Source organism: Hakea prostrata, chromosome 8 (genome assembly GCF_041222555.1).
Source record: "Hakea prostrata isolate BN-2017 chromosome 8, UWA_Hpros_2, whole genome shotgun sequence".
In the NCBI taxonomy this organism is placed as follows: domain Eukaryota; kingdom Viridiplantae; phylum Streptophyta; class Magnoliopsida; order Proteales; family Proteaceae; genus Hakea; species Hakea prostrata.
The window spans coordinates 35,775,352-35,788,543 of NC_142607.1; the positions used below are offsets into that span (position 1 = coordinate 35,775,352).

General features: G+C 37.2%; 1 protein-coding gene across 1 annotated transcript; it reads left to right on the forward strand.

Moving 5' to 3' along the window:
- Positions 1-4,756: 4,756 nt before the first annotated feature.
- On the forward strand, positions 4,757-9,246 carry LOC149007681 (uncharacterized). Its single transcript, XM_089167133.1, has 2 exons — positions 4,757-4,910; positions 8,078-9,246. Exons 1-2 carry the CDS (start codon positions 4,757-4,759, stop codon positions 9,244-9,246), a joined length of 1,323 nt encoding a protein of 440 aa, XP_089023259.1.
- The last annotated feature ends 3,946 nt before the right edge of the window (positions 9,247-13,192 follow it).

The following is a 13,192-nucleotide window of genomic DNA, read 5'->3' on the forward strand; positions in this document are numbered from 1 at the left end:
TCTTTCTTTGTAATATCACACCAAGCTGAAAGCCATGCAGCTAAAAAAGAATCTGATGTAGTGCTGATTCTAGGAGAAATGTGAGATCCAAACTAGATTGCCTTGGCATAGGGGCAAGAAATGATCTATTGATTCAGGAACATTTCCACATCTGGAGCAGGTGATATCAAGTGGAATTTGCCTACGAAACAAAGCAGTGGTCGTAAGAAGCCCATTGGAACACATTATCCACATAAGAAATTTGACCATGAAAATTCTGATTCTGATGGTGTGAAAGATTGAAACGATTGGGACCAATTTGAACTTAACTTCTTCTTCTTCTTTTTTTATTTTTTATTTTATTTTTTTGGGGTACTGGTTTGAAAATTGGTGCTTTTTTTAATACTGAAAATGAAATGCCTCCGCAAGGGTCGAACCCAAGACCTCTTCACTGAGAAACATGAATCTTTACCACTCAATGAACCCTGCATTGAATTGAATTTAACTTATTAGAACCATCACAATGGACACCCTAGTTGGATCAGTACCATCACCATGATGCTTAGTAGATAAAGTCAATTTCGATGGGCACCCATAATAAGAAAAAGTGTCCCACAGGCCACACCTTGAAGTTTAATGGGCTTTTGGGCCTAGCAGGCCCACATGGTGAATAGTCTATTTCACCTAAAAAGAAGTAATCTTTTTCTAGACACGTCATCAAGCTATATTGGGCCTATAGATGTGCAATGGTTGTTGGGTTGAGGACAGTAAGGCCCACTAGAGAACTTTCGTTTCCAATCAGTAGTGTTGGATTCCATGCTCCGGGTTAAGATCGTCCAATTGGGTTCGGTTTCGCTTTATTTGTTTGCTTGCCATTCGGTTCAAGTGAAGAGTAGAAATAAAAAATGAACCGCTTCGTATATCATTTGAAAAGCCTTGGAAATATACATGCGCGTAAAGTCCCATGTACTTTCTATTTATTATTACTTTCATCTCAGATAGTCCCAAAAATATGAATTCTTATCAGTCATTCTCTTCTGATATTTTAAAAACGCCATAATACCTTCTATCTTTTTAACCTTTCAGTCGATTTAAAGCAATTTGTTTATTTGTTTATTTTTTTATCAATTTTTTCCTTCATTTTTTCCCTTTTTCTATAAGAATCCATTATACATGACTAGTTTGTTTTTTTCCCCTCTTTTTTAGAAGTTTTTTTATTTTTTATTTTTATTCTCCCTCCTTCATAGAAATTTTTTATTTTTATTTTTTATTTAATTTTAATGTCATGGAACAAAAACTATTGAGGAACCAAACCTTGTTAAGGTTGTAACAAAGTCAGGTTGTACTTGGTTTTTTCAAACATTTGTCTTGATTCCGAATATCCTATTTCCATCCTAATCCTAACTGTTGGGAAATGTCATGTCAGCATTGCCACATCAGCCTCCATTAGTTTTAATGATAACAAACACAATTTACTAAGGTTTACATTAAATTGTGTCTGTCCAGCTCATTACTAAAGTGGATCGATTCCATCTCATTGGACTAATTAAACTCCCCAGATGCTCAAGCCCAAGCCAAGTCAAGCAATCTTCGACAAAAAACCAAAGTCAAGATGAGTACAAGTTCAATGCACAAGAAGATGCAAAGATTAAGTCAAGAATCAAGACTTAGATGAATTAGGACTTAGGACACACTTGTTGCATACACACATATGTAACAACATTAATTATATGCATATCATGTCACTAGACTGACCTAGGACATAGTAAGAAGGTTTATGAGGCTTATGTTTGATCAAAAAGACAAAAAATCCAAGCCAAGTCCAAGTTCCAAAGTAGATGGGCTACTGTGCACCAGACGATCATCTGTCTAGCTTGTACAAGCCCAACGGCTATAGTCTAACGGTTATTTCTTGAGACGGAGCTCCGTCTGTCAAACAGACATCCGTCCGGAGTAAAATTTCATTGAAATTTTATATCTGTTGGGAGGTTGGGCCAAGCAATTCGATGACTTCTTTATAAGCCCAACCATTTAAGGGTATCTACTTTACCAACTATGTTGTTGGTGCAACCTAGCTAGAGGGGGGGGGGTGAATAGGTTGCAACTAGTGGATTGTCCCAATTTTTTGGTTTGACTGCAGTTTCAAGATAAATTGAAAATTCAAATGAATTTAAACAATAGCAAACAACCACAAAACAAGAATTTATAATGGTTCGACTTTACAAGTCTACATCCATTCCTCTTTTGGCTTTAAGAGAGATTTCCACTAGTGATTCTCTTTCAATATAATGGGAGAAATCAAATCCTTTACAATCTTTGTTACGGGGTAAGAGCATCATTTACAATCTTTGTTTATCCTAGGGCAAGATCACCCTCTTCAATCTTTGCTCACGGGCAAGAGCACCCAAAACCAATTCTAATCTACCTATACTAGAATTGAACAATTACAAAAGAAAGATGTTACCTAACAAGAGGTATGACACTTTACCTCTTGTGTGAGTCTGATGCAATGAGAGTTGTATGCTCAATTGTAATATGAATGCACCACCAGCGCCTTCGATCACATCAAACTTGACTTCCACAAGTTTACTTAACACCTTGGTATGTTCTTTAAGGTTGAGTGAGGATGAGAGGCAAAGCACAATTGTTTTCTTGTGATTTGAGAGCTTGAGATTACTTTGAACAATAGTTGATCAAATGTAAGGTTCAAGCTCTAAAATGGGGTAAATTGGGCTTATATAAATGGCCTTTAAGTGCCTTAGCCCAACCCCCAACGGATAAAAAATAGACAGATTTTAGTTCAAATTTCAGTTCAGACGGACATCCATCTAAAAATATAGCAGTTTGAAAAATATAGTTGTTGCAAATTTTTTATCAGAAGGATGTCCGTCTTAGAAGGATGTCCATCTGATTAGACGGAAAATTCGTCTGAGCTTTTGTGACCAGACGGAAGACCGTCTAGATCAGACGAACGTCCGTCTGAGGCACAGAATGCACATTTAGGTGCATACAAGGACATGATTGGGTTTTGGTATTTCTAACCAACCCTAAGCCTCATACACTCGCCTAACATGTCCTAGGTCAGTCTAATGTCATGATATATATATAATTGAGTGCAATTACATATGAATGCATATGAAGTGACTTAAGTCCTAATTTGCTAAGTCTTTTTGCTTGAGCTTGAGTTGATGATCATTGATGTTCTTAAGTCTCCTTGTACACCATTCTTCATGCTCACCTTGACTTAGACTTCATGTCTATCTTGGCTTAGTCTTGGCCTTGACTTGGGCTTAGGCATTTGGCATTGAGTTGGACTTGGTCCACTTGCTGTCATATTGAACTAGACAACCACAAGTCAGTATAGCCATTAGTAATTCATGTTTGTTATCATTAATGGAGGCTGATGGGGCAATGCTGATATGGCATTTCCCAACATGAGGTATTACTCCCTCACAAGTCTTAAAGCCATTATTTGAGTGATCTAGCATTGATTACTAGTCTCCCAACTCCATCCAACTTTGAAGAACATTACAAAGTTATCAGGTAAGCTCATTGGAATCAAGCTTGGAGTTATTGAAGGTCATTGGGATTTCTTGTTGGTGCATTACATTTCTTGAAGCATTCATATCATTGCATAACATTCACACAAGGGGTAAAGTGTACTCCCCTTGTTAGGTAATATCATTCACTTCTTAAACTTGTATTGATTGTTCAATTCTAGTCTAGGTTGATTAGAATTGGTAGAGGGTGCTCTTGCCCTATTTAGAACAAAGATTGTAAAGGGTGCTCTTACCGTACTTAGTAAACAAAGATTGTAAAGGATACTCTTGCCCCATAACAAAGATTGTAAGGGTTTGATTCTCTATCATCATATTGAAAGAGAATCACTAGTGGAATACTCTCTTGAGGCCAAAAGAGGAGTGGACGTATATTTGTAAAGTTGAACCACTATAAACTCTTGTGTTGTGATTGTTTGTTACTGTCTAATTTCATTTAAATCTTCAATTTATTTTAAAATTACAATTAAACTTTGAAATTGGGATAGTCCACTAGGTACAACCTAATCACCCCCCTCTAAGTTGTATTAACAATTGGTATCAGAGCAGGATCTCAAATTGAGATTAAAATAAAACTCTAAAAGAGTAAGAGATCATGGCATCATCATCCAATCAATTCTCTTCAAGACCTGAAGAACTTGATACCTCTAGATCTCCATATTTTGATGGAGAAGGTTTGCTTATTGAAAAACTAGGTTTGAAGATTTTGTATGTGCTATTGACATAGATGTTTGGGACATAATTACATGTGGACCAAATGAGATTACCAAATTTGATAAAGATGGTAACAAAATTCGCAAACCAAGGATCGAATGGGATGGAACTAACAAGGTCAAATCCCAAGCAAACTACAAGGCCAAAATGTTTCTACAATGTGCTTTATGTGAAAAAGGTATATAACATATGTGGTACTTGTAAGAATGCTAAAGAAATATATAACAAACTGGTGGTTGCCTATGAAGGAACCAACCAAATAAAAAAGATGAATTTGGATGTTTACATGCTTCAATATGAAAACTTTAAAATGTTAGATGATGAGAATATAACTTCTTTATTTACTAGATTCACTAACATTGTAAACAAGTTGCATAGTCTTCGTAAGGATTTTGCTAATGAGGATGTGACAAGAAGGATTCGAAGAGCTTTTCCACCTTCATGGAGACCCAAGAAAACCGGAATACAAGAAGTGGAAAATCTAGAATATCACACTCGATGAGCTCATGGGATCCCTACTTGCACATGAGGTGGAGCTTGAAGAAGACAAGAAATATGAAGAAAGTCACTCAAAAGAGCCAAAAAAGAAGTCAATTGCTCTTAAAAGCTCCATCAAGAAGGATGATGAAAGTGAAATAGATGATAGTAACTCCAATAGTGGTATAGCACTTATCACAAGGAAGTTCAAGAAATTTATCAAGGGAAGAAAATGAAGGTTTCCACCTAAAGGGCAAGGGCCCAAATAATCTAAAAGTAAAATCGGATGAAGATCAAGACCATCCAAAAGGAAAAACTCCATCCACTAACATTCAAAATGTCATTTGCTTTGAGTATAAGAAACCGGAGCAGTTCAAAACTGCTAACAAAGGAAATAAGAAAGCCTACAAAGCCGAAGTGACTTACACTACAAACGATGATGAGGAAGAAAATGAGGAGTCCGATGAAGAAAATATCAACTTAGCCTTGATGGCTAAATCGGATGAAGATCAAGACCATCAGGTAAACTCTATATATGATAGTCTTGATTCCATTCATGATAAAAATGAAATAGATAACATTGATGGGGAAGATTTAGTTAGTGGCTTTCAAACCTTGTATAACTTAAGCAAGAAACTTGAAAAGAAAAACAAGGTCTTGAAAGGTGAAGTGTCCTCTCTTAATGACACCGTAAATGACTTACGAGAGTACATTAAAAAAACAGAAAATGAAGATATTCACCTAAACAATGCCCTTGTGACATTCACAAATGGGCAAAATAACCTAGATAATCTTCTAGGAATCCCCCAAAAGAGTCCACAAGATAAAAAAGGACTTGGATTCAATGGTGAAACCTCCACTCATAGAAAGGGGAAGGAAGTTAGATTTAAAAAATAAACATCTAGCAAGAAACCCTCACCAAAATCCACAAATATTCAAGAAACATTCAAAATGGGAACAAGACTCAACCTCAAACCAATAAAGGGAAAATTGGAAGAGGAAACTATTATTCTCAAAGAAAAAAAGCAAAATGGGAATCAAAAGAATGGACCAAAGAATAACCAAAGAACAAAATGATCAAATTATTCAAATCAAGGTTATTCAAGAGGTAATGGAGGATACCAAAACCATAGAAATCTTCCAAAAATTAAGTTTGATAAAAACTATTTTTGTGATGCATGCGAAAGGGGAAAACAATCCAAAGTAACTCATAAGTCCAAGAACATAGTCTCCACTAGTAGATCACTAGAACTTTTACATATGGACTTATTTGGACCTATTCACATAGCTAACCTTGGTGGTAAACACTATACCTTTGTCATTGTTAATGACTACATAAGGTATATATCATTCTAAAACATAAAGATAATGCTTTTGAGGAATTCATCATTCTTACTAGAAAGATTCAAAACAAGAAAGGATACCTCGTAACCACCATTCAAAGTGATCATGGGAGGGAATTTGATAACAAAACTACTTTGGAGAGTTTTGTGATAAATGAGGCATAACTCATAACTTCTCCGCCCATAGGATCCCCCAATCAAATGGAGTGGTAGAAAGAAATAATAGATCACTCCACGAAATGGCTAGAACCATGCTTAGTGAGTTCTCAATGCCAAAGTATCTTTAGACAGTAGCCACAAGAACCGCTTATTATGTCTTGAATCATGTTTTAATTAGAAAATTCCTAAGCAAGACACTATATGAACTTTATCACAACAAAGTACCTAGGATTAATCACTTTCAAATATTTGGATGTAAATGCACTATATTAAACACTAGAGACCCTAAGGGAAAATTTGAAGAAAAATTTGATGAGGGAGTTTTCTTGGGATATTCCCAAAATAATAGAGCATATAGAGTGCTAAATAAAAGAATCTTAGTTGTGGAAGAATCAATGAATGTCATATGTGATGTATCTCCGCATAAGGATTAATATAAACCTCTAGTTGATGAGGATGATAATGGGAGGATTGAACATGCCATTAGAGAAAAAGTAGATAACTTATCTCTAGAAGAACCTAGAAATGATCCCAAGATGGTGGGACCTCCTCTCAAGAATTACTTAAGGAAGTAGTCCCATGGAAAGACCATCCCCTTGAACAAGTCATAGGTGACTTAGGTCAAGGAGTCCAAACTAGATCAATAACTCAAAATTTCTGCAATTATGTTGCATTCTTGTTAGCTATAGAACCTAAGAATGCAAAAGAGGCCATAACCGATAGTTATTGGATCATGGCCATGCAAGAAGAGTTAAATTAATTCAAAAGAAATGATGTTTGGGAACTCATTCAAAGACCCTGAGACCATACCATCACAGGCATTAAATGGGTATGTAGAAACAAGTTTGATGAGAATGGTCAAGTTGTTAGAAATAAGGCAAGGTTGGTTGCCCAAGGGTATAATCAACAAGAGGGAATTGACTTTGATGAGACCTATGCACCCGTAGCCCGATTAGAATCCATAAGAATGCTATTATATTTACATGCCATAAGAACTTCAAATTATATCAAATGGATGTAAAAAATGCATTATTAAACAAATTCATTATGGAAGAAGTGTATGTTACACAACCTCTGGGCTTTCAAGACCCTACCTACCCCAACCATGTCTTCAAACTTAAAAATGTTCTTTATGGACTTAAACAAGCTCCACGAGATTGGTATGAAAGATTAAGTAAATTTCTAGTCCAAAAGGGATTCTTGATGGGTAAGGTAGACACCACATTATTTATAAAGTATAAGAAAAATGACATTATCATTGTACAAATATGTGGATGCTATCATTTTTTGTGTTACAAATGAATCTCTATGTCATGAGTTTAGTATTTGTATGAGAAATGAGTTTGAAATGAGTATGATGGGTGAATTGAATTTCTTTCTTGGTTTGCAAATTAAACAAAATGAAAATGGTATCTTCATTATTCAAACCAAGTATTTCAAAGAACTCATAAAGAAATTTGATGTAACATCTCGAAAGGCTAGTGGAACACCCATGAGCACATCTTTGAAATTATCAAAAGATGAGGATGGGAAGCCTTTTGATGCCACTAAGTATAGAAGTATGATCGGAAGCCTTCTATATTTAATGGCTTGTAGACCAAATATCATGTTTAGTGTTTATGCTTGTGCAAGATATCAAGCCAGTCCTAAACAATCTCATGCTTGTGCCGTAAAGAGAATATTTAAATATTTGAAAGGCACATCAAACTTAGGTTTATGGTACCCTAAGGGTCAAGAATTTTACTTATTAAGTTTCTCGGATGTCGACTTTGCCGGTTGTCATGTTGACTAGAAGAGCACAAGTGGCACATGTCACTTGCTTGGACCATGCCTAGTGTCATGGTTTAGCAAGAAACAAAATCCGTTTGCATGACTCTTTCGCCGAGGACACAGCCTGTTGGGTCACTAATACTAATGGTGTTTTTTCCCTTTCTTCTGCTTACCTTGCTGCTCGTCCTCCTCTCCCTGAGGTTCCATGGCATTCTGTGATTTGGTTCACTCATGCGCACCCTCGGCTTGGCTTTATTAGTTGGTTGGCTGCACTTGAACGCCTTCCTACCAAGCTTCTTATCATCTCATGGAATCACCAGGTTGATACTCGATGTCTTCTATGTGGCTTGGAAGATGAATCTCTGTCCCATCTCTTCTTTAACTGCAATTTTTCTAGCTTGGTTTGGTCTACCATTTTGAGGTTGAATGGTTACAACTATTGCCCCAAAAGTTCTTGGCAAGGGGAACTTCAATGGGTGGTCGATCACTTCTGTGGTAAGAGCCTTGCTGCCCAAGTCAAAAAATTCAGTTTTTGCTGCTCCATTTACAGAATATGGGCTGAAAGGAATTCTCGCATGTTTGGGAGGCCCACTTGTAGTCCATCTTTCCTAGTGCGCAAGATCTTGATAGACACCCGTAGAAGGTTTTGTGATCTTGATGCTCATGTCCCTGATTCACCCCAAATGCTTTCTTTGTTTAGTAATTGGGGGATCCAAGTCCACTTTAATGTCAAAATGCCGAAAGCTTTGAGATGGGAACCTCCTGATTTGGGGTGGATCTCCATTAATTGTGATGGCTCCATTCGTAATGGACTTGGTGGCATGGGTGTTTTGGGATGTAACTATAAAGGGAAAGTCATCTTTGCTTCGACTGGTGCCTTCCCAGAAAATCGCATCCTCTTGATGGAGTTATCAGCTATTCGACTGGGCTTGCAGCGTGCTATCCACATGGGTATTCGGTGTGTTCAAATCAGATATGATTCCAGAGAAGCCATCTTGATGATTCGTAGAACTCATCGTTCCCCTTGGTTCGTTGCAAAACTCATTCATGAGATCACTTCCTTGCAGCGACAGTTCACGGAGTGTGTGTTCATGGATCATGTTCGGGAGTTAAACTATGGTGCGGATTTTTTGGCTAGCCTCCTTCTTGAGGAGTCGTTGATCCATTTTGATCCAAGGGGAATACCTTCTGCCCTCACGGATATTGTCCGTGATGATGCAGAGGGAAAGATTTATTATCGAATGTAATTTTTGTACATTATTTTTCTAATATTATCAGCTACCTATTCCAAAAAAGAAACAAAATTGCGTTGCTTTTTCGACAACCGAGGCGAAAGACATTGCAGCCGACAAGTGTTGTGCTCAAGTAATTTGGATGAAACAAACCTTATTAGACTATAAGGTTTATCTTAAGAAATGCCCTATCAAGTGTGACAACACTAGTGCCATCAACCTCAGTAAGAACCCTATGCTTCACTCAAGAGCCAATCACAACGACATTAGACATCATTTTCTTAGGAATTGCATTCAAAAGGGTGAAATTGTCCTTGAATTCATTGATACAAATCACCAATTGGCAGACATATTCACCAAACCCCTAAGTGAAGACCGTTTTGCTGAACTAATAAGGGAATTGGAACTCATTGACTTGTTAGAATAAGAAAACCCATCAAATTTCCCATTCAAGACCCAATTGTTTTGAAAAACTCAGTTCAGCAACCAGACGGACGACCGTCTGAAACTAGACGGATGTCCGTCTGGTCACAGTGAGCCAGATGGATTTTCCATCTGGAAGACGGTGCTCCATCTTGTTCACTTAAACACACTCAAGTTTTTTTTTTAAATCCCTCTCTCTCTCTCTCTCTCTCTCTCTCTCTCTCTCTCTCTCTCTCTCTCTCTCTCTCTCTCTCTCTCTCTCTCTCTCTCTCTCTCTCTCTCTCTCTCTCTCTCTCTCTCTCTCTCTCTCACTTCCCACTCTCCACAGTTACAAATCTTCTTAAAATCCCTAATCTGTTTCCCTTTAAACCTCACATCTCTTTCTCCCACATGCATGAGATATCAGCGTGGGAAGAACTCAGCTAGCTCTCTCTCTCTCTTGGTGTAATCATTCCCTTGGAAAGACAGCTTCAATCATCTATGTGGTAAGTTTCTTCCCCTCTCCTTGTGGTAGTGGTACCTTGCTCACAAACCCACATTGAGTTATGCAATTTTTCCTGTACCCTGTTTTGTTTTGTTTTTGGTTTTATTATTATTTTTTTTTTTGTTTTTTTTTTTTTTGTTTTGTTTTTGTTTTTTTTTTTTTTTGTTTTTGTTTTTGTTTTTGTTTTTGTTTTTGTTTTTGTTTTTGTTTTTGTTTTTGTTTTTGTTTTTGTTTTTGTTTTTGTTTTTGTTTTTGTTTTTGTTTTTGTTTTTGTTTTTGTTTTTGTTTTTGTTTTTGTTTTTGTTTTTGTTTTTGTTTTTGTTTTTGTTTTTGTTTTTGTTTTTGTTTTTTTTTGTTTTTTTGTTTTTTTTTTTGTTTTTTTCTTTCTCTCTAAATCTCCAAACCTTAATAGGTTAAAGCCATACTCTGTGATCCTTGTTAATTAAAACCATATTCTCTTGAATAATTTTTGGTCGAAACAAGTTTCTCAATGAGTAATAATAGTAAATCATGTTCAAAATTCTGGAGATTACATGCTTAGGGCATAAGCCCTGACGTCTCAAAACAACATTTGTTTTATTCAATGTTGATTTTTCATATGGCAGTACAAATCGATTTCTTTTGAACTCATGGATAACATTGATTATGTGAATTGCTGTACTCTTCTTTTTGTTTCTTCCAAAATTTCTGAAGATCACATGATTAGGGAAGAAGTCCTAATCTCCTATAAGAATTCTGATGAGGTTGATCATTTTTTTTGGGGGGTCTTGTGAGTTGCTGTTCAGGGTAATTTTTTCAAAAACCATTCTCCTTTAAATTTGTAGATGCAAAACCCTGGATTAGTTGAGTAGCTGTGACTTTCAAATCTGTTTTGTAAGTACTGTTAAACTCCACCAGCAATCCCTGTTTAAACCCTCGTGTCAATGATTTTCCATACCTTTAGCACAGATTTTTTTTGGAATTTTGAAATTGCTGAACCTTGTTAGCCACAAAATTCCTACCAAAAATCTGGTTTTTACCCTGTTAAAACAAATGCATTTTAAATCTCAGCCAAAACCCCTTGATTAATCAAAGAAAAACAAAGTGTTTTGCATTCATGAGTAAACCTTGGCAAGGTTACCACCATGCACTGTCTATCTTCAAGCCTTCTCTCAATGTTGAGATTAGACCTAGGTATAATATGATTGCTTATACTGGTTAGCATGTAGTTTTCTTTGTGGCTGACAGATTATCACGTCTCACCTAAAGAATCCTTCTATTCGAGGTGGTACCTCCTGAGCTTCATCCTCTAGAGCTCCTCCTCCTCCATCGCCCCATGCCGAGTCCCTTGAGGGTTCTTCTAGACTAGATAAGTGGTTTAGGGACACTAGAGCCCAATAAATTTATCCCCGAACTATCAAACATCATATTGAGCAGGGCACGTCGATAGACCTTGAAGCTCTCTCTCAATACCCCATAAGGAAAATGTTCCGGGACATGGGTTGGGGTCCAATCCATCGAGCCGATGAGCCCACTTTCCCTTGCCCAGTCGCTCACTTCTATGAGAATCTCTGCCATGAAGGAGCGGGAGAAAGTCTGTAAGTAACCTCTTATGTTAAAGGGGTGAACATAGCTCTCACCATCTCCTCCTTTAACACTTTGTTTGAGATTTCCACTGAAGGTGACCGTAGGTTTTGGACCTATAAGGATACCCCACCTGAGGATGTTCAAATAGAAGAAGTCTACAAACGTCTTCTAAGACCTGAGAATTGCCCACACTATTACAAGGACATTCAGCAAACAATGTTCACTGATGAGGCCAAAGCCATCAGTAAGATCACTCAGCAGAACATTCTTCCTAGAAAGGGCCAACGGTTTGATGTCACCTCCCTTCTAACCTATATCACCTTTTGCATCCTCCACCATCAACCCTTATGTCTCCATTACATTATTCTATCTTACATGATTCAACTTGCCGTCATCGGGAACATAAGTCTACCATATGGTAGCCTTCTCACCACCGTCTTCCGGTAGTTTGGTGTCAATTTTGAGAAATGAGGACTCTCGTCCCCCACCACCACCTCTTGACAAAGTAGGGGCTGCTCCATCCTACAAGAGAAAAGCAGCAGCAGCTCGCCAAGGCATCGCACCCTAGGATATGGACATAGAAGGTGCACCGGCTGAGCCCCAATAGCCTGCTTCTTCTTCTACTTCCATTAGTTTGCAGTTTCGGGCCCTTGACTCTCGCCTCACCATCATGCAACAACATTTTGATAACCATTTTGACTCGTTGTCTACTCGCATGGGCTCTATTGAAGACCTCATGCACCACATGATGACTCATCTCAAGATTCCTCCAATGTTGCCACAAGAAACTGAAGATGCAGAAGATGTTGAAGGCAAGGATGAGGAGGGAGATATTGAAGCAAGCAGAAGTGAAGGTGAAGGTGATAGTGGTGATGATGAAGATAATGATGCAGCTGAATAATAGCATCTGTTCTTTCATATTTTGTTTCAGTTCTCATATGTTCATGTCATTTTTGTCATGATCATGTTATAGTTGAACAACTCTTTTTTCATATATGTTTGTAAGACTTGTCTTTACATATGCGTCCGTTGATGTAAATGACAATATTATGCAATGAAAGTTCTTTTCTCTCTATATTGCCATCTTGTCTTCATTGCAAGGGAATATCATGTTTAGGGGGTGCACGATATTAGGGAGAGCATGCCATGCTTATCTCCTTTTTGTTAATGACAAAGGGGGAGAAATTTAAATTTTGGAACATAATAGCTTGATGTTTAATGTATATGACATATGAGATGCATATGATGCTTAATGATCCACAATATGGAGGTACTTAGTATACTTCATAGCTATATGAATATCCAAGTGCATAAATGATAGTTTTTAAGTCTTTCTATCGTTCTATCACTTGTGTGTTCGTCATCATCAGAAAGGGGGAGATTGTTGGGAAATGCTATGTCAGCATTGCCACCATCAGCCTCCATTAGTTTGATGATAACAAACACAATTTACTAAGGTCTACATTAAGTTGTGTTTATCCTGCTCAT